The following is a 26,332-nucleotide window of genomic DNA, read 5'->3' on the forward strand; positions in this document are numbered from 1 at the left end:
GGAAAGGAAAATCTGTCTCTAACTCCTGTCCAAAAGAAGGTAGAACAGGCAATAACATACAAATATCTTATATAACATTGTTCTGAAATTTCAGTCTTGTAAAGAAGCAAATGTAAAGTTCCAATACTTTCTTTGGTTGGGGGTCTGGATTTTACAGTAATGAAGCACATTAACCCCCAAAATGAAAGAAATTTGCAAAGGAGAGATTGGCTTTGGGGGGGAAATAAAGCTGTACACTCACAGAACAAATTAGCATCCAGTGTTGTGGCTTGTGAGAATTCCCAGGTACTCATTACTATTCTCTCCTACCAAGATGTTTTTTCTTCTTAAATTATGTCTAAGGAAAATACCCTAATGGACTGATCCTAATGAAACATGGACTGCATTTGCTTCTCCAGCATCAGGTAACAAGGATGTAATTTTTTAAGTTCAGAAAAAAAGAAATCTCTCAGCTTTCACAAAAAAAAAAAAAAGCGCATATTATTACTAGACTGTCAAATGACAATCAAAACTGAAAGACTAGGGTGACAGAACTCAATTTTTTTGATATGTCATGTCCATTCTCAGGATACAGACTTGTTAAGACCAGCCATGTTTTCAATAGTATGTGCCTAAACAGAAATGTAGTGGAATTTTATGTGGTAAGCAGATTAGAAGGCTAACTCCCATTATCTCTAACATCCTGAAAATCCTCTTTCTGTTCCTTTAGGAGCCTAGAGGTTTTTGAAAATACAACCCAAACTGTGTTTGTTTCTCTGTGTGTGTCTGTCTGTCTGTTTTACTGCATTAACCTTTTAGCGTCATTGAGCAAATAAAAGGCTAGAGGAATTTTGGCTCATTTTGTACCATACACTGAATTCTGCCCAAGTTCTGGTATATTTAAATCTTTTAAAGCTCTTTTTGGAATGCAACCTTGATAATAGAATTATTCTCTTTTCTCTAATTAACTCCTGAAATCTATGATTTAATTAGTCAGTATTAAAAGAAGAATCAGACATTTGGCGATGTGGGAAGCTGGCTGAATGTTCTGAAGATAAGATCAAGTGGATCCAGGATTAATCTGTTTTCCATTTCACAGAATATCCTTATCTTGAAAAGGACATGCTGGTTGTCAAGGAGATTTGGCAGATGTTGTGCTTGCTCAATCTCTTGAAATGCAATAGGACATTCTCATTTCAGTCTATGTGCCACTGGAATAGAAAAATTAGATGAAAACTAGAAAAAAGGTCCCTTAGTAATGGGGACTGTAAGTACCTAATAGAAGAAGCTGAGCTTAGCTACTCTTCATTTAATTGTTAGGCTCATACTTAATGGGGAAAAGCCAGATTCTTTACTCTGGTATCCTGGCCAGTCATAATTCTTCCACAAAATCTTTCCTTTTAGAAACTGTCAGGATTGTTAATGCAAATCAACTTTGGAGTTTCCATGCTTCTCTTAATCCTTCAGCCTGAAATTCTCATTAACATAATTTGATTGTTGATGGTCAATAGCCTTCTAGCACTAATGAGAGGCAAACAATTGCATTGACTTTGATCCAATTGAATAATGTGAGCAACAAAGACTGATTGTGCTCCTGAATCAAAATAAAGGGTGTAGTAGATCAAAGTCCTCCATCTCAAAAGTTACGAAGTTTGATATACAGCCTGCATGCTTCTGTTACAAATTTTTCATTACACTTCCTAAGGAACAGGAAAATTCTAGAAATAACATCTCAAATGGATCAGCAGTTTTCTCAGAATGCAGAATACTTCCTATTTTTCCAGTATAACCAGCTGATATCACATCTGTGTTCCTCAAATTTGAAAAAAAGAGTTGAATGAGAACAAAGAAATAAATGCCCAGATCTACCAGAAATAATAATTGAAAGCTGGAGAAGTATAAGAAGAACTTGACAAAGATGGTCTCTACTGCATGAATATTTTGCAGCAATATATTGCTGCTGGACCTATCTTGCCTCCAATGTACAAATATCAAGCGTTAATTTATCTAAATGCAGTTGTTTATATAAAATCTACCACACTAGCTCTGACTATGCAATTCCTAAAACACATGACTGCAGTTAGCTATAATTAGGACCAAGCTTGAAAGATCATATGGATGACTTCAGAAGCAACTGAATACTACTAAGCAATATGGAGAACAGAGAAATTATACCAGTTCAGTAAGAACTCCAGTGTCTCCTTTTTACTCCTAGATACAACTCAGAACATAGATGCTAACATGGGAAGCAACACATGTTGGGCACTTATTCTAAGATATTGTCTCTCCCAATATATACTGCATAGTAAGGAAATGGACTGCAAACATTTAAGCTTGGGGTCAGTAAATTTACAGTGGAGAGCCACTACTGTGAAATTTAATCTTCCTATCTAACAAATCACCTGTAAAACAGTTTAAAAATGGGCATATTACTATAAAAAAAAATTAAATAGTTGCCTATATGCCTCTCATTGGCTGAAATAAGCAGACAGATACCTTTCAAATCTATGACTAGTCTAAGCAGCAGGAAAAAAAATACTGCATGACTTAATGTGTTGGTACGTGAGACCAGCCTAAAACCATTCATTTAAGTTCATTATATTGTTTCCATCTATATTTAATTACTATTCAGCCAACTGATATAGGTGTGCAATAGTTTTAACAGAGTGCCTGTTATTTAACCTCGAGCCTGTTATTTAACCTCAGTTTCTGACATCAATCCACACAACTTTAATGTGTACCTCTGAAAGACTACCTCAAAATAAATTATTCAGCTGCTGAGAAAGCATCTTATGTACATTTACTATGCAAGGAAAAGGCATAGCACACAAGAATCTTTAAAATGTACAGTGTTTTTAAATAAGCATGCTATTTTGTTTTAATACCTGAGTAACATCATGTATATATATCCTAATAGCCATGGACTACGTTGAATTTAGAAGATGTAAGATTATAAAATAAATGAAAGAATCTATCATCTGTTCTTTGCACTGTTACAAAAATGAGACAGCTAATAAAAGATTTTTTTTTTTCCAAGGTATATATTTACTTTCCACAATCAGATGCACTGCCTACAAATAAACTCCTGAAGTACTACCAGTGCCAATTTACTTACATATGCTTTGACGTTGCTCTGTTTTCTTTCTCCCTTTGAAAACTCTCATTATTAGTAGTATTATTTAGGAGAGATGAACAAAACTAGAATTTGAGTTTCCCATTGATATCCAGTGTTCCCTGTGAACTGTGTGCCTTTACTCTTACCCCTGCTTGTTTCCATCTTTTCCTACTTTTCACTCCTACTTCCACATTAAGTGAATTCTCCAGTTCTCTTTCAACTAATTCTCCAGTCATCCCAACCTATTTGCTCTCAACTTTTAGTTTCTACTCAAACTCAGATAGGAATCTGCTGGAAACTCTTCTTTCCTCTGTCTACAGTTCTTTAGTATTGCTGTGACAGAAGACAGATAATCTGGCTTAGCTGTGAATTCTTATTTTGCTTGCTAGTGTTAAACTTGCTATCTGTTGCCTTGGTTGCTTGTACTGGGACAGCACAGTTTATTTTTCACATTGAATTACTATTAAAATAAAAAATGTCTTTTCAGCTAGGATAACTGTAACAAAGATGGCCAACCTTTGAAAAGAATCCATTTTCTATATTAATGCAGACCACTGCCAGCTGGATGGACCATATGCCCGTATCACTAATGTGCTTTAGAAAATGTTTTCCGGCATCTCAGATACCTACTGTTTATGCTGCAAGAAAGGAATACATGGTACTTCATGCAAATAATGAGGCATGTTTTCCTTGAATAAATTTTCAGTTTAATTCAAGCCTGTTGAGGAGTAATGATGCGAGGTGATAAACAGGCATGCAGGGATGACAATTCCAACACTAGCATATTGAACGGAAATTTCTATCAATTCCCGAATATGCACACACTGTGTTTTTAACAACAGATGCACGTCACAAATGTTACCATTTACACTTGCATTTTCTTTTAAAAGAATGGATAAGAAGGACATGATTTATAAAATAAAGTACAAAATAACTGCAAAATATGATGGTAATAATTTAGTTTGGCTGAAGAGGCACTCTTATTCCAAGCTGCTACATTTTGTGATTACAATAGTCTGACAATATTATTCTTTAAGGCAGTATTTTATTGAAAAGCAAGGTTTCATTTTGCTGGAAAGTAAGCTTCCATAAGAGATTTTATTATGGGGTTTTTTCCCCTGAAATTGGTGAGATTTGTAGTGACACTAATCTCCTGTGAAAATGAATTCCAAAGCCAAGGACTAGTGCCCCTACTTAATTTTCAGTACTGCAAAGTACAATTCCATTGAGCCTAAAAGGACAGAACCAAAAATAGAAGGCTAGATGAGACCAACTCCAAGGTCACCTGAGCTCCGTCCACTGACGTTACTGAAGATAAGGAGCAGAGCTTCAAATTTGATCTTGTGGTCAATAAAGGACTGACACAGCACATAAGGTAATGGAGTAACAAGCTCTCACCATCCTATGTTTATCGGTTGGGTCATTTCACACTGAAACAGCTAAAAAGCAACACTCCATGTAACATATATGTGAATATACAGGTCAGATGTCTCCTACAGCACCAAAGAGGATGGGAGGGTATTTTCCTGATGAGTTTTGGATAGGAGGCAAAATGCACACGTTCCTCTGGGAATCCAGGTCTGCATATGCAATATATAAGCATTTTAAAATTTCATTTCCCTAACTTCAACATCAAAAAGTAAATGTCCATATCATGTTAGGAAAATATAGAACAGAACACTATTAAAGACTAAATATGAACACTAAAACCAGTTCTGAAGGTATAGAGTAAGAATCAGGGAATACTTGAAGGCTAAAATATCTCCTCATGTTTCTTCATTTTTAATTTGGGTCGTTTTGAATACATTTAGTATTTCTATCGATGCATACAGAAGTGTATAATGTGTGTGTATATATATTTTATTTTTTTATATACATACACTTATACGTATGTAAAGAAATCTCAAATGCAACATACAGTCTAGGATATGTTTCCCATACTTATGTTCTTCCTAACTTTATTTTTGTTCATATTCAGATACACTGACATTATACAACTGTCTGAATAAGCAGTCCTATTGCTTTTAAGTTATTAGTTAATTCAACAAACTACAACAACCATCCTAAATGTACATTTCTGAATTATCAGTAAAGAGTCTCCTTACTACAGACTGACGGCAACCTCTCCCACATACATATAATTCATCACTTTTTGTCCCCTCCATTCTACCTGAGTGATTTTAATACTTGTTACATACATCACCCCTCCCATCCAATACTGCCAGTTAAAACAAACAGGCATTCTTATAAGAAAGAATAATTAACTGTTATTAATTTTTACCTAGGATTTTGAAGCTGCAATATAGGAACTCATATGCTTGTATTTTCACACTATTTTAAATTGTTAATAAGGGAACTTCAAATATTATCTAGATAGCACAATGCTTTTTGAAACGAAAATCAACCTTCAACCAGCAAATAATATAGCTTTATAAAGTTACTTTAGCAGTTTCATGCCTCGTAGGTTAAAATAACCAGAAATTGACTGGCTTTGTTTTTAAAGTGATACTCTGACAAGCTAGAAGTTAGGTCTTGCATTATATTACTGTATATGACTTACTACCATGAGAGGAAATGAGGACTTTCATAGTTTGGCATGCACAAATTAGATTGCAAACCACTTTGTGGTTTTTTGCTGCCTACTTTAATCACAAAACCATATGCTTTGAAAGAATATGGAAAATACAATGACAACTTATGTAGCAAAAATATAATGACTTCATAGTCACATGAAACATTTTGATTAAAAGTAAATCTTACCAAGCACTTTTGAATAATTTTATTAAACTTTCACTGGTATGTCTTCACTTTTCAAAGCTGTATACTGTTCTAAAAAGTTGAATGAATACAGTAAAAGGCAGCAACATAGGACAAGGAAGAGTGATTGAGTTAAGCCAAAATGACTAAACATATGTGTCTACAAACGAGCTAGGTATTTGGGCTTACATTACAGTTCATAGAATCAACGGACTCTAGAGAGCTATCAGACAACCAGCCAGTAGGACTCAATTCACGGAATGACAGAATAGCTGATGGTGGCGCAAAACTCTGGAGAGCTTCTAGTCCAAACCCCTGCTCAAATCAGGGTCGGATAACAGCAGGTTGCTCAGGGCTGTGTCCCGCTGTGCTGTATCTCCAAATGGGCAGAGATGGGGATGAAGACTCCACAGCCTCTCTGGGGACCTGCTTCTTTGATTCAACTCAATATAGGAGTCCAGGCCTCCTGACATCCTTTTGGAATAGTCACACATCCACAAAAGAAAGTCAGATAAAGTAGATCCATATTCTCTGGGGGAGGCAGCTATATACTCAACTCTGGTATATAAGATGTCACTATATATATCCACGCATGAGTAATTGAACAGAGTAATACATGGCTACTTAAGGGTAAACTTAAATGTATTCCAGGCTCTATTGATTACTAAGTCCTTCATCAATGATAATGGGAGACAGTACATAAATAGATACTTAAATATATTTCTCAATCTAGCACTCACTTTCTACCATAACAGCGATCTTAAGCAACAGAAAGGAGAGGAAAAAAACCCCAAACCATTCAAATTAGACATAGTGAGTTTCTATCATCAAAATTGTTAACGAACACAGACCAGGTCATCTTGCATTTCCCTTTCCAGCTCTGCAGAAATCTGTTTAACATTTTATATTAAAAGAGATATACTTACAGCATGTGCTCCCTGTATTGTCCGTACAAGGTTGATTCCTTTCCATACATATATATCTCCATTCAGTGCACCAGAATACGTCACTTCATCCCTTGCACAGGCTAGGCACAATATAGTTTGGAGATCACCAGTTTTGCCAAAAACACCACGTTTTGGTGTCAATGAATTGCCACACAAGCTCCAGAACTGCAACATAAAGTGATTTAGAAAGATGGATATTTTGCTAATATCCTATAATTTAATATGTACATCTGAAAGAGAAGCACCTTACCTCCAAAAGGCATCATCATTCATACCTGTGGAATGATTGATGGAGGCGACTTATTGATATGTCCCTCTCACCTCTTAAGGGAAGATAAACCTCCAGGGTGGAATGCAGTGGACATACACGAAATCTGTTTCATAATAATTCCTTAAGCAACATAACCTGCAACCTTAGATGTTAGCAACACCAAGGGAGCTTGGTATGCTGACTCTGAGAAACAAGACAGAGGGTGGAAGCACCATGGCCAGCTTCTGTGATATTGTTGCAGGGATGGGGAACTGAAACTACTGAAGAAAAATAGAAGGTCCCTGCATCGAATCCACTGAAGCAAGGAGGTGAAACAATGGGGTTCTGTCAATGCTATTGTCTTACTTCTGATATAGAAGTGCCCAGTTCTGGAGCAGTGACATGCTAAATCATGTTCTCTGGGTGAACTTTGCTCATTATAATCTCATTATAACGCCAAAACACACCTCCATCCCAAAAGCTACCCACCTCCAAGGTGCGGCCACCCCTCACTGAGCATGTGCTCTGAATTTTCTCTAGCGTATACCTTTAAAAGTAAAGCAAGGAGATTTTACACCAATCATAATAAAGGTATGTATGACTAGAGTCACTCAAGCTCTAGCTAGAAATAAGAAAACAGTATAAAAGGGCTGAAGAGAGGAGGAATGCTAGGGAAGACACCATCATAGACAAGTTGGGAGGACATCGCTGACTTCTGGGATCAGTCGATAGGCTGAAGCTCTCTCCCCCCACATAGGGATGCCTACTGGGTAAGACTTGAACCCTCGGTTATACCAAGTGCTTCCCCAGCAAACTTACAAATCTCTGTAGAGTTTTTCCATCGTTTAGTGTGCTTGTAGTTGACTGTGTTATTATTTGCACGTTTTGCAGACAGTGTATTTATCACCAGCAATCCAAAAGAACCTGTACTCCTGCTGCTTTAATAAACTGTACTATTCATTAAAATCTAGCCGTGACAGTTTGTTGAACGCGATCAAACCCCTTAAGTCTGGCCATTCTATTTCATTGAATGCAACTAAATTGAAAGTATAGTGTGCTATCTATGCATCCGTAATTGTGATAGTTCAATATATTGAATGTGACTGGATGTACAGCATTGAGTTGGGCATCACTCAGAATCTAAGCCTAGCTGCCCCCAGCTCCTCTGATATCTGAGGACAAGCTGGAATGCCAAGGCGTTTATTTTCTGCCAAACTTCTTTACACTTCAACACAACACCACCCTTTTCCCTGCTTTAGTTCTCCAGTTGGTTATCAACCTTTTATGTTATCAACAAACTTTATCTTTCCATAAAATCAGCACAGCAGACTAGCTGGGAAAGAGTTTCAGGGTATCAGTATTAAATCAAACTGAAATTCTTTCAAATTATAATTTGTGAGTCAGTTGTATTTTCAGTCATTTTTGAAAAGCATTTTATAATAGAATTATCTGATCTTTCTTTGATGTAAGACTTCCACTTTGCAAATGCTGCATTTGTATTTTATGTTACTTTAGGCATTTAAAGATGCAATCTAAGCATGTAAATTTGTGATAAGGCTGCCATTTGTTCTGTTTGAAAGCAGCTGGTTTTATTATAGACTTACCACTTCGCATCAGAACCACCAAGCATGCAAAGCAGCCATCTAAAGGCAAGCATTTTTGAGAACTTTCTAATAAATCATTTGTGATTACAGCAATCACATGAGAGTGAATTTCATCCTAGGTGATCCAACATGTACTAATGACTCCTACACTAAAGACATGCAAAGTCTCTTGTCAGAGTACAATACTTGCCAACCAAATCTCCAGCTACACTCTAGTTTCTGCGATCTCTGCAGACAAGCAGCACTTGCATATTCCCTTCAAACCCTCCTGTCCAAACATGTACATATGCACTGGAAAGTCAACAAGCTGCTGGAGTAATCCAGTGCAAAATGTGAAAGCATTTATTTCATCACTGCTAACACGTTACTCTTACATTGTCTCAGCATGTTCTCTGTATACATGTTTATGAAACTGTATTTCACAGCAAGTCTCTCTCTTACCAATAATCTATTCAAAATTCTGAGCAGAGACTTCAGTTAATACAGGATAATGTAAGCAGTTACAATGAATGGTTTTTTGTACCAGCAATACTGTAATTAAGAAATAACCATATACTGATTAGACAAATCCCTGTATTTTAACTAGTATTTCTTTAACCAAAGTACACAGGTCATAGATTATGTTGTTCCTTGAGAAGTAACTGCACAATCACTGCACAAATCAAACACCTAGCTCCAATATGGAAGCAGGTACCATATCTAGGAAAAGTAATTCCTCAATATCAGTTCACTTGGAATTACCTATATAACTTGATTAAGTGATATTTTATGCAAATTGTAATACTATGTGAGGAAAAAATACAGTAATGGTACAAACATGAAAGTAATTGTTGATATCTGAAAGAAATAGATGAAGGGATGGTTTAAGAAAAACACATATCAACAAAAATCTCTTGCCTGATCCAAATGCCTATAAATCTCTAGGATTCAGATTTTTAGTTAAATGTTTTCTAAAAGGAAACACCAATTAATTTTAAAATTTTACTGTTATTTTAAAAGGCTTCATAGAGCCTTAGAAGTTGCTCAAATAAACTTTTGCTTATCTAAATAGATATGTTTTGACATCATGAAGCCACCTTAAATACACCAAATCTCTGCTGGCAAATATTTGCTCACTATTGGCATAACAGTCCTTTTAGATCTTGAAGTAGAAGAAAAGATCATTATCAATCAAGCTCATGGAAATCTGTGAATGACATGCTAAGCACTATGCTAAATCAAAGGCATATGCAATCTAGCCAACACATTGAATACTTTTTCCAATAAACCATTAATACATATTAATCTAAAAGTTCATTGTATAAAAAGCAACACATTTTTCCCACCATAGGAACCTACACACAAGAGCAATACAGAACTTCCAAACTGCCATCTACTGCTGTTATGCGGTAACACAGAAGACAGTGCACGGGAGAAGGCAGTGACTTTAGGAAACATATTTGATGCCAGTCAAGCACTGATAATCTTGCTGACAAGAGTTAAACCTGAAAAAGAAGCTGTTCCTGCACAGCAGTCAGTACACAGATCAAAAAAAGCAGAGCATTTCACAGAAACATTCTGCTTGAAAAAGACATGAACTGTCCAAATTATGAATCCTGTAACAATGTTCAAAATAACAAAGGTAGGAATAACAGCAGGGAAAAGAATTAAAAGAAAGATCAAGCATTTTCCTTTCTCTTTCCACTGTATCCCCACAGTCTCTCAAAACTGTAAGAAATGGGTTTTCTACTCATTTTACCTCTGCAGTGTAACAATTCATTAATTGTTCAAGAATCAGAAACCTGAGTACCCGGACTCACCTTAAATGTGTGCATCCTGTCTTACACTACTTGGGACTTCAAACAGCATGTTTTAGACACCCTAAATTTTAAATTGTATTACGATCATTACATACGATGCTACTGACAACTGTTTCATTCCTTCTGTCAGGGCATGAACTCTTTTGAGCAGAGATTGTCTGTTTTCCACTACATATATCTTGCAAAATTTCCAGTGTAGTCAGGTGTGATCCATGACTGCAGTTCCTAAGAAGTAATGTTATTCTTACAGAGGACCTTTCATATTATACTTATGGATTGCTTTCAGATTCTTTTATTCTATGTTTTATAGAGTATAAACTACTGCAGCTTAAATATTTTATGAATTGAATTAATGTTTATTTCATTACCTTGATGTGTTTTACGCCACAGCTGACGAGCTTGTTTGGCTGGTACAAATCCCAAGAAATATCAAATATCTGCATAAAAAAACCCAAGGATGTCAGCAGACATGGCTTTTCTAGCATGAGACAGTTAAAACAGTAAAAACTTGTAGCAAATTAACAGACAGTCTGAAAGGTTTTAAATGGAACTACTGGAATGACTTTTTTATCCCCTCATTCAACACTGAAAATGCAATGTATAGCTCATATTAGTTCTGCTTGGGGTTTTTTCCCTAGAGTAATTACAACATATGATAAAACAACATTAACGTTCATTTACAGACTAGAAAAATTTAAGTGATTATTTACATTTTGATTTCCCATATGGGAATTAAGGCTCTACAAAGTGCATTAATTTTGCACTTCTCCTACATGCTTACACTCTCAGCAAACCACACACAAATTAACGGCAAGTTACGCATTTTATTTTAGAAATAAATGTACATATCTTAAATATCATCACATACCTTAATATATATCCAAGCTTTATGCAGATTCAACTTCTAAAACATAAAATGTTTTTTGTAAAGACATAGCTCTATGTATACACAGACATGGTTTAACAAACTAAAATTACCTTGACGCATTCTTTAGTTATACTTACTCTGTCTGTATGACCAGGAGCCATTGATAACAATTTTCCTTTTCTCCAGTCCCATACACAAACTGTATTTTTTGAATCCAAACCAACTGAGACCAAACGCTAAAAACATCCAAATAAAATAAATAAGTAACTCAATATATTAATAAATGCTAGAGCCATCATTCTGAATGATAACACATTCATAACATATTTAAGTTAGAAGTCGTAGCTACATTTCAATATAGAAGAAAACTAAAGATACAACAACTTATGCGAAAGCATCCATAGATGCATCTCTTTAGTTACGACATCACAGTCATAAAGAAGTAAGATCATCTTGGATAACAACATATTTCTGATTTATAATGTTTAATATATATAATTACATATAGCATGTATGGCAAGTAGGAGTCATGAGATGTTTGCAAAAAGGAATAATCTCACTGAAGTTAATGAAACTACTGAAGTTAACGAAACTACATGTGTTCACATTTAATTAAATATAACTTGCAGAATTTAAGTATTTATTTTACAAGTTCAGGAGATACAAAGAAAAAAATATTTTCCTCTCAGAAACAAACAAAAGATTAAAAACAGTTAAAAGCTTTAGGAGTCTTTTGCTTGATTCTTCAAAACATGCATGAGTAACTATTCCTTTCCAAATCCTTTCTCAAACCAGAATCCCAAAAGACCCCGAACATACAAATTTCATGAAGTCTTTAATATTCAGAAAGAGTCTGAAGCCAGTTGAACTGAAACTAGGAAGGACAAAAAGACTGTTCCAAGAAAATACAGAAAAATAAAAGTTTGAGATCTTTCTACGCTCTGCAGCCTGTCTTGTCTTCCAACTATGAAGATATATTGTGCAGCTTTCTTGACACAAATCATTGACCATATTAGCCAACAACCCAGTTTTACTGTATCTGTTAACCAGTCAAAAATGTTATTTTTCCTATAGAAATTCTCAACAGCAAGAATAACAGTATTAAAGATTGGATAAAAGAAACTGAGTGATTTTGAGTTTTGTTCTTAAAGAAAATTACATCTTTTTGTTCAGTTTATGCATGAATTGTGACATCCTAATTTTGACAAATGAAAGCTTTGCAAATCTTTCGGACAAAGTTTTTTTTCCACTGTTCAGCAGTTAATACCTACACACATTAAAGACAAATTTAGTTTGTTTCTACGTAGATTATCAAGTGAGTTTGTAAAAGCAAAAGCCTACTCCCAATAACATAATTTCTTTACTGTCTGAAAAGCTCCAAGATTATGAGAACAAAAGAAACGAGTTGAATGCAATTGCTATCCATGCTCCCTATTTATTAATGCCTACTTCAATTTTTTAGATACTAGAAAGTCCAAACTTTCCATTCCATCTTTGAAAACATTCTTGGAAGGAACATCAGTTTCAATTCCAGCTACACTTCCAAGCAGTTCAATTCCAGTCCTACTGCACAACAAGAAGCGTAAATGCAGACCAGTTTTACAATTACTGCATACCCATCACAAAAAATTTGGGTGATGCCTTTCCAGACATAAGCTGGTACACTGACTTCTCAAAAAGGGAGATTAAATTATGTTCTCAGTTCTCCTAAGAACTAGAAAATCTTGTTACCAACCAGCACACCCCCACAGTGAAGCAGAGCTCAGGGAAGAGAAAAAAAAACACAAAACAACAAACCAACAAACTAAACAGTAAGATTGGGGAAGAATGTACCATAAAGCAAGCTGAACTTCTCTCAACACCAGGGAGACTGGAGGGTAACCTTGGTTTTAGATAACACAACTGTACCAGTGAATCATCAGGTTCCCCAAGATAATTAACAAAGGATAATAAATAAAGAATAAATAATGTCTTCCTGAACTAGTCAGACCAGTTGGGGGTGGGGAGAAGAATGTATATGTGGCACAGCCCAACATAAAGTATAAAACCTGAACAATCAATAAAACAAACTTTGAAGAGGGCAATGGGCTTGACCTCACGTCAATCCACATATTTCTCCCTGGTGACTGGAGATGCCCAGCATCATGACAGTAACAGATAAACGTTTCTATCACGTTTCTCTTGTGATACATCTGTATATTGCAATTGCTGTGTTATGATTTCAGTATATTGCTGTATCACTCTACTAAATCAAAATCCCATATAACACCAAATATATCGAATAAGTATTTTTAATATCAAACATTAAACCCTCTAAAAGAACCTGCTCAGGGACTCTGACAAATTTGGATTTAAAAGGATAGGCAAGATGTAAGCAAGCATATTTTGCAGATCTTTCTGAACTGGACTTGTGTTTTACTGTATTTCCATATGAAGACAATTCTGGAGATGCACATCTTGAAAAAAACTGTATCCAGCTTTCCTTTGAGACCACAACATTCTAACAAATGCAACAAAAAAAAGTCATCATATGGAAATGCTGAGAAAAGTGGACAGCCTAAATTATGACCATTTATGGTTTTAAACCTAAGAATTGGTACTAGGTACTCCTAGAACAAATTACTGATCTACATTCAAATCTCCCTAATACACCCAGGGGATGCATAACTGCATTTTAAAAAAAGAGTTAGGGGACTTCAACCCTAGTTAAGATACATTTTCACCTTAAATTATTAAGGCTGCTCAAGTGAGGAAGTCACACAAGTTTACACAGAAAAGAACAACATAGAGAAAAGATATCGCTGTCAAGCAGAAATGATGTTCTAGAAAGAAGCTGACTCCAGGAGCTGACTCCCTCAACAATGAGAAACCTAAATGATAAAATCTGTAGATCATTCCAACAAACTCAAAACTCCCTACAACAACTACAGCATGTTTTAACAGAAACAAGTTACAGCTAGGCTTTCTTCTATTTGTGTTCAATAGAGCTCCATTTGATATTGTCTTAGTAAGGACAGCAACTGCTCTCTACAATACATCCTCCCTTGAGAAAGATATTGACCTTTTTAGCAAGCAAAAGGAACTGAGAATATAGCTAAATCTGAATATCACATTGCAAGGCTATGTGGGAGGGGAAGAAGTGCTGCATAAGACTAGGAAAGCATAACGGCAAAAAGGACTTTCATGGCTCTTCAGCTGCTACCTAATGCGTATTTTCCATTTCTAATACATCAGTCAAGAAAGCTTCTTTACTCATAGGAGCAAGTATCTGCTAAAAATGATCTCCCTTGTAAGTAGCAGCTCTGAGAACCAATTTACTACTCTGAGAATGTTTTAAAGTAACAAAATGATAATCCAATAAAACTTTTTTCTTCACTCATATCCAGGATACATGAGTGTGAACAAACAATCAAATTGTGGAAAGCCACCAACACATGCAAAATGCATGACAGAGAGGGGATACTGCCTGAAGACATTCAGAGTCCGAGATGAGTAACGCAACAGGACTGCCATCACTGTGTCCACAAGATGTGTCCCTGCACAGGGGAGGTCCACGATCTCCAACCATTTGGTACAACCCTGAACTGTGGCCCACAGATCGCAAGAATCTCCCTACCACCCCGCCTTCATTCAAAACTCTTTTGAAGTTATACTTTTCTTGCCAAATGTGAATACTTGTCAGTCACTAGTAATGCCAGCTTTTTTCCTCAACTTGAGGATAACCAGATAAAACCTGCTTATCAAAATACTCCCTTAAAAAAAGAAAAAGCTACATAACAAGATTTCTGACAGATAAACAATTTATTTAAGTGTTTGAAAAAAAGAATATTAATTACATACCTGACCATCTAAATCAAAAGCCAAGCAAGCTATACCATGTGTATGAACATCTTTCAGAACAGATACAGTTTGCACAGTGTACGAGTCCCACACACAGATGTATGGTTCTTTTCCAACTTGACCTGTTGCCACCAACACACGTTCAGGATGCAAAGCGAGGCTGCCAAAGAAAAAAATATACAATATTTTTGCATGAAACTTTTACATTTGCCTAGTTGGCTGCATGAATATTTTTCCTTAAAAATGATTTTACAATATTTTCCCATTGATAGTAGATACTAACAAGTCATTTTGTATCACAGATTCCACAATAGCTGTAAAATTCCCTTAATAAGTACATGCCACCACCTTTCTTAAATTTGAACCCTCAAGCCTTCTCCAATTAAACTAATTGCAGAATAGTCAGTAATCCTCTGTTTCAAAATACAGTTTATTAAATTAGGCCAGATTTTCATGCACTAAAAAAAATACCTATTTTCCGTTTCTTTCTATTTCTTAACATTTGAAAACACAAAGGATGGACAACAAAAGTTAGCATTCAGCTATTTACACATCCATCATCAACAGAGATATGCACCTCCAGAAGTACTTCATCTCACAAACTACTTGACATCCTTCTTCTGAGAGGATTGAATAGCCTTCTGAAGCTCTCTCTCCACTGATCAAACAGCAAGCCAAAGCATGACTAGCTTAGACTAGATGTTATGACCATTGTTCAGATGACTAAACTGAAGTGAGATGAAGATTACGTTAAATATCTTAATTTTAAATATAGAACAATTGGAAATAGTTGATTTTGAATAATTATTAACTTTTCACATTTCTAACATTGCAGAGAATTTTCTTATACTTCGTACATCAGGGTCGTTCGAAGTCCACAGAGGATCATTACAACTGTTTCATCAAATCTGGGACCAAGCTAGAAAGCACACTAGTCAGCAAGATAGTTTTTTGTTTTGTTTATGCAAGGAAGCTGCAAGGGAGGACATGAGGTCTGAAGATTCATATTTTATAATACAGAAAAGTAAGTAAGAATATATTCTAATAGAAACCAGACAAGCTACTTGATGATATTCTACACAGACTAGGTACAGCAGTCCAAAATGATGGGAGAAATACCATGTGTAAGTCAGGAAGATAACATTTCAAAAGTTGGCTATTTAATTTGACTAAAAAATTTCCTCCCCTAACTAATCATAGAGTAATTATCTTGAGAGACTGGAGGACAGAACCACTAACAATGTATACTAAATGTATTTATCTTCTCAACGTCACTTGGAAAGGAGAAAGGTTGAACACTTTGCAATGGTAGGATGACCTTACACCTGAACACAGGTTTTGATAAATGAAGTTCAGAGGGTGAAGACAAGGGGAGTCTATAAACGAAGAACTAGCCAGGATAAAGCTAATCAGGAAATGACCAGAAAAAAAGATAACACTTAAGATCTATGCATTTTCTATATATAAAAAGAGCAAGTGAAAACCATGTTAGAAGTTGCTTAATATTTCTTTAAGTCATATTACACTACAGAATACACTTTTATATTTTTTCTATTTTAATACAGCATTTCAGTATGTTGATATTGCTTGACAAGTTCCACATGCACAACTCTGAGAGGAACCTTCAACTTCAAAGTGTCTACAAAAAGTAAAAAGCCTCTGGACCTTTCAACTTTTCTATAGGAATTCCTCTTCTTTGCTGTTCCGCATTATCCTCAGCACTGGGATCAAGCAACCAACAGTTCCCCACTTTGCTTCTCTTAATTCCAGAGTTATTTCTCTGGTTCTTCAATTCCTTCTTTATTTGACAGAGCAACTTCATAATTAAATAGCAATGCAGAAAGGACCTGGCAGGCAAAACTTATCACATTTCACTGCAGTTCTGCCACTTAATCCTGACCAACACCTGCACATCTCCCAGAGCACACACAGGCAGATGGTGTACGCACAGGGAAAAAGGAAAAGCATCTGGAGGGGGAGAAAATGCTGCATTCAAAATGATCTAATTTTTACAATGACAGCACAGAGAGGGAGAGATAAGACCACATGGACAATAAAGAAATTCAAGAACAGAAAGGAAGTGAAAAGAATATGCAAGGGGAAAAAAAAAAAGAAAAAAAGACAGAGACTGAAACTAAGAGGAAAAAGTAAAAACACAGCAGTCTTATTACTGATTCATGACCTCTTCAAACCCCTACTTAGCTCTGGTATTAGTGCATTGTGCAGTTTCAGGCAAGTGAAAACCACCCCAGGACTGCAACTTTGAAAAACACTCAGGCACCACCCCAAGCACACACACACGCAGAAGTACCTTCATGCCACACCTTACAAAACACTTTCCAGCAACCAAAAACTAGTTTAGCATGTTTTTAACTGAAGACCAGAAGTGACAAAGGCAATGCATCAGAGGTGGAAAGGAACAATGGTAAAGGCACTACTAAGGGCCAGGAAAACATTGTCCTAGCCCAAATGAGCCAACTAATTCCACTCAAAGCATATTAGGTGAATACAGAGAATGTTTCCTCTCTAATTAATAAATGACAAATAATAACTAATAGCAATATCATAGTATTAGTTCTTCCTACATCGTGATATAAAATATTGGCTTAAACAGCTAAGCTCAAATTCTGCCTTCATATGGGATAATGCAGCACAAATTAAGATCCGAAGCCTGTATTTTAAACGCAACTGACAACACCGTAGAATTGCCAATGTCCTTCCCTTATCACTTTAGTTTCTATAGTAAATTGCTAACAACCTTTCTAGACAGTCACTGAAAGTAGAAGAAAATAAATATACAATAAATATTTTTTTTAAAAGCAAGTTTTTTTAAAAATGCCAATATGTGGGGATTTCAGGGAAACCAAACAACGGAACTGTTGGCAGCGGCTGAAGAAATAATTACCTGAAAACACCTTCCCTCACCATTTCTTCCAGACCAAGGAGTAAAGGATAGGTTAAAGTACTACTTGCAAGAACTTTATCTCACTGGCTAGCAGGACAGATGGAAAAATGAAGCATGGAAAGAATCAGGGAACTGCTCTTTCTATTACCAACACTAAGAAAAGGAACTGCCACACTTATTTACATGATTTTCATGTGAACCACAAATGATAATAAGATGCTTTTCCTTAATATTCAAGTCTTGGGTATTATCACACCCATGGGGTACCATGCAGAATTTCACATTTGAAATTTTGAGTCCTGATCAAAACTCAAGGATCAGACTTCAGTTTTAAGCAATATGGAGACCCTTTTCAGTTTTTTCATTGGACTATGAGTGATGAAGCAATCCTTACAGGCATAGTAATTAATACAAAAATATAGTACCTTGCTCTAACCTCTAGAGTAAAAACGTTGATACAACTCACATATTCAGGAACTTTCATTATTAAAACAGTCCTGAGCAATGCATTATAAATAGCTTCTCAGTGCTGAAGGAAAAAAATGTAACTAGAATGGGTGCCCGAAAACGGATAACCATAAATGGATAACCCTGTTCGCTATACAGGGACTACATTGACTCATGGGCACGATGCATTTAACAGGATCAAACAGTGAGTGTGCGTTGCCTCCTCCTACCCCAGGTAAGATCTCCAAGACACCTCTACAGATGTGTTAATAGTGTGCAAATATTGGGATGGTATTTGAAGTAGTTGCTTACTATCCATCCAGTCAGTCGCTGAGGACAGGCAGAAAAACATGAGTGTGGCATGGCTCTTCAGACAGCTTCCAAATCTGTTGTGCAGGCTCTGTGGACTTAAGTACACTGCCCCCCTCACATGGATTTTCTCACATTTTTTCTCCTAGGGAGAAGGAGATTGCTTAGTGGAATGAGAAGCTCTGCACACAGGAGAGAACTCGTGTTCCTTTTGCTGCCCTGGTAATGAAAGCTGGGATGACCTATCCAGGTTAGACTGCTGAAACTGCTTGCATCTAGCCCATACAGCTAGACTGTAAATTTGTGCCTGATTTCTTTCTTCTTCCTTGAAGGATGACTAAGCTGATAAATGAAATATCGCTGTTAGTCCAAAAAAAGGAAACAAATATTCCTAACAAGACAAGTTCTTTAGGTCTTCTTGCTTGCTTCTGGCCTTTCTGACCTGGACTTTTCAAGAACAGATGTTAGATCTAGCGTACTGTCTCTGAAGAGGCAGATATGAAGGAAAATGTCCAAAAGGCAAATGTGGCCATAAAACAAGGCAGGAATTAAGCTAACAAACTAAGTCAAATTAATTTTGAAATTGGCTATAAAATTTGATAGTTCTCAGAAGAGTTCAGAAGTAGAAAATTTGAAAAATCTGCCTGTCACTACAGCAACAAAACCAATAGCTGGACCTGTAGAGAGAGCTAAGATTTCCACTGATATCTCTGACTGACTGGTCAATATTCAAAGCAGGCTGAAATTCAGTATTACAATTTCAACAGTATGCTGAAAAGAGGTATGTTTCTCAATTTGGTGCATTCAAGCTCCTCTTCTATACTTTATACAGAAAAGATTCTTTCTCCCTTTTAGAGCAGCATGTAAGCATTCTCACTATTTTGACCAGGTGCATGCACTGTATAATACCTATGTTAGATTAATGATATTAAATATTAATGTCAGCCTATGGAAAAAAGTATAAAAACTGTCAATACTGTGTCTGTTTGGCATGAGACCAGCATGGACATGACCCTCCAATTTGTGGGAGGTTTGTAGTGGCAGGGGATCCTGAAGGAGATCTATTATAAAAGAAATTAAGATTTTTTTCATTTTTACTTGGTTTGTGCTGAGCATTAACAGGCATTGATTAATACAGACAAGCTGTATTAAAGATGATGTTTCCTTAGCAACAATATTGGACGGAAATCCAAGAATATATTCATGTGACTATTCCTGAGCTTCATAAAACTAGGGCACCACTAAAAATGCACAAAAGAATACTGCAGTAAAATAACAGCAGCTCAGATATCTATTACTTGAGTTAATTTCAAGTGTGAAGTTGTTTCCATGACTAAATACAGAAATTATTTTCATTGTATGTTTACAGACATTTTACATATAGTTGTGGCTATTTCCTTATTTGCTGCCATTTATCCATATCTCCCCAGAAAGAATGACAGGAGAAACTAAAAAACGTTTCTGTCATACTATTTAAATTGTTAAAGCAGAAAGAGCTGTAATCAGCAAATATCCCTCATCAAAGCTTAAACAGATCAAGTCAGTGTACACTTACTTCCCACAGACAAAACAAAGCAGTACTCATCATGGAGCATCACTACTGGGTCATCCATATAGTTACTGTCATAGCACAAGTGATGTCAAATATAGCTTTCTGAAGATTCCCTAAATTGTACAAGCATCCTACTTCAACGTAAGAAAGTCTGAACTGGAAACAGGGAGGATAGACTAAAACTGTACATTGATTATTCTCAGCTCATTACCATTCCATATTCTCCCCTCTCAGATCTAAATGTTTTTAGATGAAGAAGAAAAGTTTATAAGCAACCTAGAGAATCTTAAAAATCACTTTGGGCTCCCGTCTGTTCCAAAAGTCAAGAGAAAACAGCGGGGGGAGGGGGGGCGGATATGAACTTCAAAGAGAAGGAAGGACTTAGAGAGTGAGTACAGTAACAGTGATGCAAAGATACCAACTCATCAAATATGAAAAGTGAGGAAAAAGAATCTCGGAACTATATGTTACTTTATGCAGATGCCCATTTTTGCCTTGCATAGTCACATCTTCCACTGCTGAGGAAGCGATTAGCTTAAGCTTTCTAGTAGAATAGTTACCATCTCTGGAAAAGAGATTAAAAATAAAGATACTCCCCTTCTTTTCAAATATGAATGATTTTGCCAGTGCTAGTAGGAGAACTCATGTTTTGACTGAGCAGGGGGTGCTGGTTTTTTCCAAATTCTACATGATCTTTCACCACCAGGTTTTTACTGTCTGAGGAAAGTTTCTTTTCTAACATGTCCCTTGAAAAAGGCGGCAGTGAAATTACTTTCATTTTCCTAGCAAAAAACTATTCTCACAGAAAACTCAGAAATACCATATGCTCCAAAATGATGTGGAGATAAATTTGCTGCTAGAAGCTTCCGCGGCTCCAAGTCGGACCCGCCTCTGGCCAAGGTCAAGCCCATCAGCAACGGTGGTAGTGCCCCTGGGATAACAGATTTAAGGGGAAACGGCAGCAGAGTGGGGAGTGGGATCTGAGAGGAACACCTCTGAGACACCAAGGTCAGTGAAGAAGGAGGGGGAGGAGGTGTGTCAGAGGAGGGGATGCCCCTGCAGCCCATAGAGGGGAGCGCGGGAGCAGATGCCCATGGAGGAGCCCATGCTGGAGCAGGGGGATGCCCCCCAAGATGCCTGTGACTCCATGGGAAAGCCCACACTGGAACAGTCTGTGCCTGAAGGACTGCAGCCTGTGAAAAGGACCCACGCTGGAGCATTTTGTGAAAAACTACCGCCTGTGGGAAGGACTCACGCTAGAGAAGTTCGTGAAGGACTGTCTCCCATGGGAGAGACCCCACACTGGAGCAGGGGAAGAGTGGGAGAAGTCCTCCTCCTGAGAAGGAAGGAGCAGCAGAGAATGTGTGATGAACTGACCCCAACCCCCATTCCCTGTCCCCCTGCTCCACTGGCGGGGAAGAGGTAGAGAAAATCAGGACTGAACTTGAGCCCAGGAAGAAGGAAGGGGCGAGAGGAAGGTGTTTTAAGGTTTGGCTTTACTTCTTGTTATCCTTGTTGTGATTTGAATGGTAACAAATTAAATTTTTTATTTTTTTTTCCCCAAGTCAAATCTGTTTTGCCCATGACCATAACTGGTGAGTGATCCCTCCCTCTCCCTTCCTCTCCCTGACTCAACCCACGAGCTTTTAGTTCTATTTTCTCCTCCTCATCCCACCGAGGGGGGATGAGTGAGCAAGTGGCCTCATGGTACTTTGTTGCTGGCTGGGCTTAAACCACAACAATCTTTTACTAGCTATTTGCATGAAAGAAGCAATTCTGATTATAATAACTGGTGGTACGATAATGTGACATACTAAAGGCTGAAGGTAACGAAGGAACGGAATCCCACCTAAAAAAATACCCAACTTCCTTCTTTCCTCATGACACAATGCAAGCACTTAACACTCATTCTATAAACCATTATTAGATATAAACTGTCAAACATTACCCCCTCAATACCAGCAACAACCAAAAAAAAAAAAAAAAAAAAGAGGGAAAAAAAGGGGGGGGGAAATTCAGAAAAGCAAGATCTGCAGAAAGAAGAGGTACTGCAATCAGCTGTCATTAACTTAGAAGAGAGGCAGTCCAGCTATTCAGCTCTTTTGGGTCACTACATTTGATGACCCAAACGAGATCCCTTAACAAAACAGCAAGCACAAGTAAATTATTTGGTTAGCATCTGTCAGTCACAAAGTTAGAAACCAGTTCTTCACTCCTGAATACAAATGGTGAAAAGTATACAAACCTACAAAATGATCATAGATTAAAAAAACTGAAGCAGCCTAAAATTAAAGTGGAAATACTGATTTCCCATTCTAACCAGTTTACAATCTAAGAAACTACTTAATTACCTTAAGTAAAGATTGTCAAGCTGTAGCCACTTAATTTTGTGGACACTGAGACAAGTACAGCTATAAAGTCAGATTTAATTTCAAATAAATTTTGCAATGAAATACAGGCTAGAACAGGAAACTGAATGACAACAATTCTTATCACAGTTAAAATCACTCCAATTTTTCAGTGCACAAAACCTTATTGTACTGTTTGCTGAATTAGAAATGTACAGAATCACTGATTTAAGGTCAAAGAAGCATCTATTCTGAATTATTTAGCCAGCAAAATTTCAAAAATTTCTTTCCAAAAGAAGGTTATTTTTGATGTTTCTGACCTTACAAGTTAACTAAATCAACTTGCTTGAGATACAAAATTTTCGTGTTTCTAAATCTTTCACTATCATGGCAAAACCCTTCAAACAGCCCTCCATCCAGTCATTACTGTTTGCTTCTTCTCCATAAGAGATCTACAACTGTTTTTAACTGCTAATCTTCCTTCTACTATTTTTGAAATTTATACTGGATCTTCTAGTATTACGTAGAAAAAAAATATCACAGATTGTACAATTTTCTTTCATATTTCTGAACAAGTATATTAAACAGCAATTCAGTCTTCTCTCCTATGGGATGTATTATGAAAAACTTATCTGAGTATGTGAGGATTTTTCATCTGAATATTCAAGAGTGGAGTCACTGAATAATTAGTGACAACTTTTGAAAGGTTTTTCTTTTATAGAGAAAGGTCACCCTGATAAAATTAGCAGTTGGCTTAAAATAAGGAATGGTGGGAAGAAGGCAGTGGCAGAGCTCCTAGTGAAATAAGCTGAAATAAGTACAGTATTCTGTGCTTCAGTGGACTGTATTTCATTGCCAACCAAAGAAGGTTTAGAGCAGAAGAGAGCACTAAGACAATCTTTATCTTGACAATCCTGAAGACTGTAGATACACTAGATTTCTTCCCGAGCTCTTGAGAACACCAGGCCTACAGGTGTTCCAAAGGTTTTAGTCAGAGGTGTTCACCTACAGAAAAGGAAAGCCAAGGACATCTGTAACACTTGCCTCAAATTTACCATCCAGCATCTAACGTCACGCCCAGAAAGATGAAATGAGCCAGGATACCACTTAAACTTGGGACAACATCTGAACCATCGTTTAGAAAAACTATAAAAATGTGACGGAGGCCACAGAACAGAAGCATTTACATGAAAGACTGTCTGCTGAAGCAAACAAAAACCCCACATGTACCAGAAGCGTAAACAAAACATGGAAGAAGCATGGGAATATGCAAGAACACTAAAGGGACTCCAAGGTCAACATGTATTTGGTAGGCAATGAAAGCTATTGCACATGTGGGCTCATGAACTTAATTACTAAAAACCACTAAAAAGGAGATGGATAAAATTCATTTATTACTGAATAACGTTCCAAAGGCTATTTATTTTTATGGTATTAATTTCTATGGTAGAAGAAACAGCAACTGTTAAAGCAGTAAGTAAAAAAGGAACCTGTAACTAAAAATGGAAATATCATCTAAAGTGCAACCTTGATCTAAAAACCACCAAACCAAATGTTTACCAGTCCTTCAAATTTTCCTGTTGTTTCTGTAAGTACCCTGGAAGACTATTTAGCTTAAAATGTCACACTCACCACAATAAATCTTCAGGCAATTTCCAAATGCTGTCAGATGCCTTGTCTTGATCTAAAATAAAGCATCATACACCTTGCTTGCTCTTGTAGAGGGATTATAAGCAGGGAACAAGGATTAACACAGTTCTAAAAGTCAGGATAAGGTTTATACAGTTGTCAGCTAACTAAAACATAGAATTAATCCACTCATTCTGCGTGCATGCTGCCTCAATAAAATGGAGACATCTCACCACCACTCACCTTAAATGACTAAAATGCATAAATGTTTTTAACTGACTTCTACTTAAGTATGTTTTGGGGTTTTTTTCCCCATTGTATGTATGCATAATATTTGCATGCACCAATATCAGTCTGACACTTCAAAGCTTTATTATTAAAATAAGTTACCCTATAATTCAGAAAATTGAAGGGTTACTGTTATTTTTAACATTATATCCAACTAGATTTAGTCACAAGAAATGTAGCCCATAAATACAAAGAAGCAAAGCAGTAAAACAACTCTCTTCCATCTAGTCTTTTAGACTATTGTTATAAAACTATTTCATATCTACAAATTTAATTCTCCAATTCCAGTAAAGAAAAAAATACAATATGTAATCAGGAGTGAAAATGTGAGCTAGAGGTGAGAATACAATGATTTTACTATAATTATAAGCACTTTATAAACATGATTTTCAGCTTGGACACATTTGCCTTATTATTAGGTCTGGTCCTTTGCCTCAGTTTTGTTTCTCTTCAGTTGAATTCTTTACCTGAATCAAGCGTTTTATTTACATATAATTTTATGTCAAATATCTAATAAACATACCTTGTATGAAGCCAAAGGAAGTTTAGATTTTAATACAACCTGTAGTCAACACAACGTAAAAGGCAAATTAAAAATTTCCCTGCATGTCATCTGTCACAGATCTGGCTAAACCATCAGTGGAAAGTACCACCTGTTTACCTGTAAAGCTGATCACTTTGTTCAAAACTACATTATTGTCTCCAAAGTTTCGGCACTAACTCTTGGGACATTTGACTCTTGAATTCAAACCCCCAAGAAACATCCACTCCAAACCACAGCAATCCGTGTGAAAAGGAAAGTTCAAATCTGAACAGAATGTCATGGTCTGCTTAGGTGTCCTCCTGTGCCAGCCACAAATCCTACCCGTTATCCACTGATCAGGTACAGGTTGTTCTAAAAGGATGCATAAGTGAGAATTTTCTGAAGACAGGGTCCTGGTTCTGAGGCAGTTCGTTAGCTGAATCAAACGCAGAGAAATCTCTTGGAACCGATTTGAAGCGTTATGTTGAAGATTCTTTTATTTCCACATACCTATCTCAAAACCTAGTAATTCTATTTGTATTTGGACAGTCTAAAGTAAAAAAATTCCTGTGAAGAAACTGGCTTAGCTCAGAAAAAGAGGCATTTCACAGCTCAAGAGGATTTATTACTCCCATTGTATGAATCCACTGCTTTTCAGCATAGAAATATCATTCTGATGCAGAACAATGCTAATCCACGGACAAACAATACCAAGATACCTCCAAAAAGTGAGCCCCCAAAAATACTTGTCAAAGATGATCCCATGAATATTTAACCAATAGGAAGTTGGACATCACTCTTAGGATGGGAGTTAAAATAATTTTTTTCTGGCTAAAACAAGAGGAAACAACATGTGTTTTTAAAGCAAAATAACCAGACTGCTCTGGGCATACAGATACGGGTCTTGATCGATCCTGTTTGCAGGCCAAAGCAATAGGCACTATAAAGAAAACTCACCTGAAAAAGCTTGGAAGATCAAGCAGTAACATGAAATTAGAAAAATAGCTGAAGGATTGTCCATTATCTTCTGAAGTAATATCTGAATACCCAGGGCTTTCACAGAAGGGTAAGCATCAGGCACCATCTTACAGATCCTATTCAAAAGAAGAGGAGTCTACCAGGAAGCCTCTCAACAATAATGAGGATTCCCAGTTACAGGAAAGTTTTTTTTA

At 36.6% G+C, this 26,332-nt stretch overlaps 1 protein-coding gene and 1 long non-coding RNA gene across 7 annotated transcripts in view; both read right to left on the bottom strand.

The window, feature by feature from the left end:
* Window positions 1-26,332, bottom strand: part of LOC126050575 (uncharacterized) — a 186,952-nt gene that overhangs the window by 82,046 nt on the left and 78,574 nt on the right. The gene's annotated exons all lie outside the window — the stretch shown is intronic.
* Window positions 1-26,332, bottom strand: part of EML5 (EMAP like 5) — a 119,580-nt gene that overhangs the window by 82,046 nt on the left and 11,202 nt on the right. For all 6 annotated transcript variants that reach the window (XM_049828595.1, XM_049828593.1, XM_049828592.1 and 3 more), the window contains exons 2-5: window positions 15,160-15,319; window positions 11,457-11,555; window positions 10,820-10,888; window positions 6,778-6,963 (exon numbers count right to left, since the gene is read on the bottom strand). In XM_049828595.1, the coding sequence (XP_049684552.1) occupies window positions 6,778-6,963; window positions 10,820-10,888; window positions 11,457-11,555; window positions 15,160-15,319 (514 nt within the window). The remainder of the gene's footprint in view (window positions 1-6,777; window positions 6,964-10,819; window positions 10,889-11,456; window positions 11,556-15,159; window positions 15,320-26,332) is intronic.

This window comes from Accipiter gentilis, chromosome 25 (assembly GCF_929443795.1).
Source record: "Accipiter gentilis chromosome 25, bAccGen1.1, whole genome shotgun sequence".
NCBI lineage: Eukaryota > Metazoa > Chordata > Aves > Accipitriformes > Accipitridae > Astur > Astur gentilis.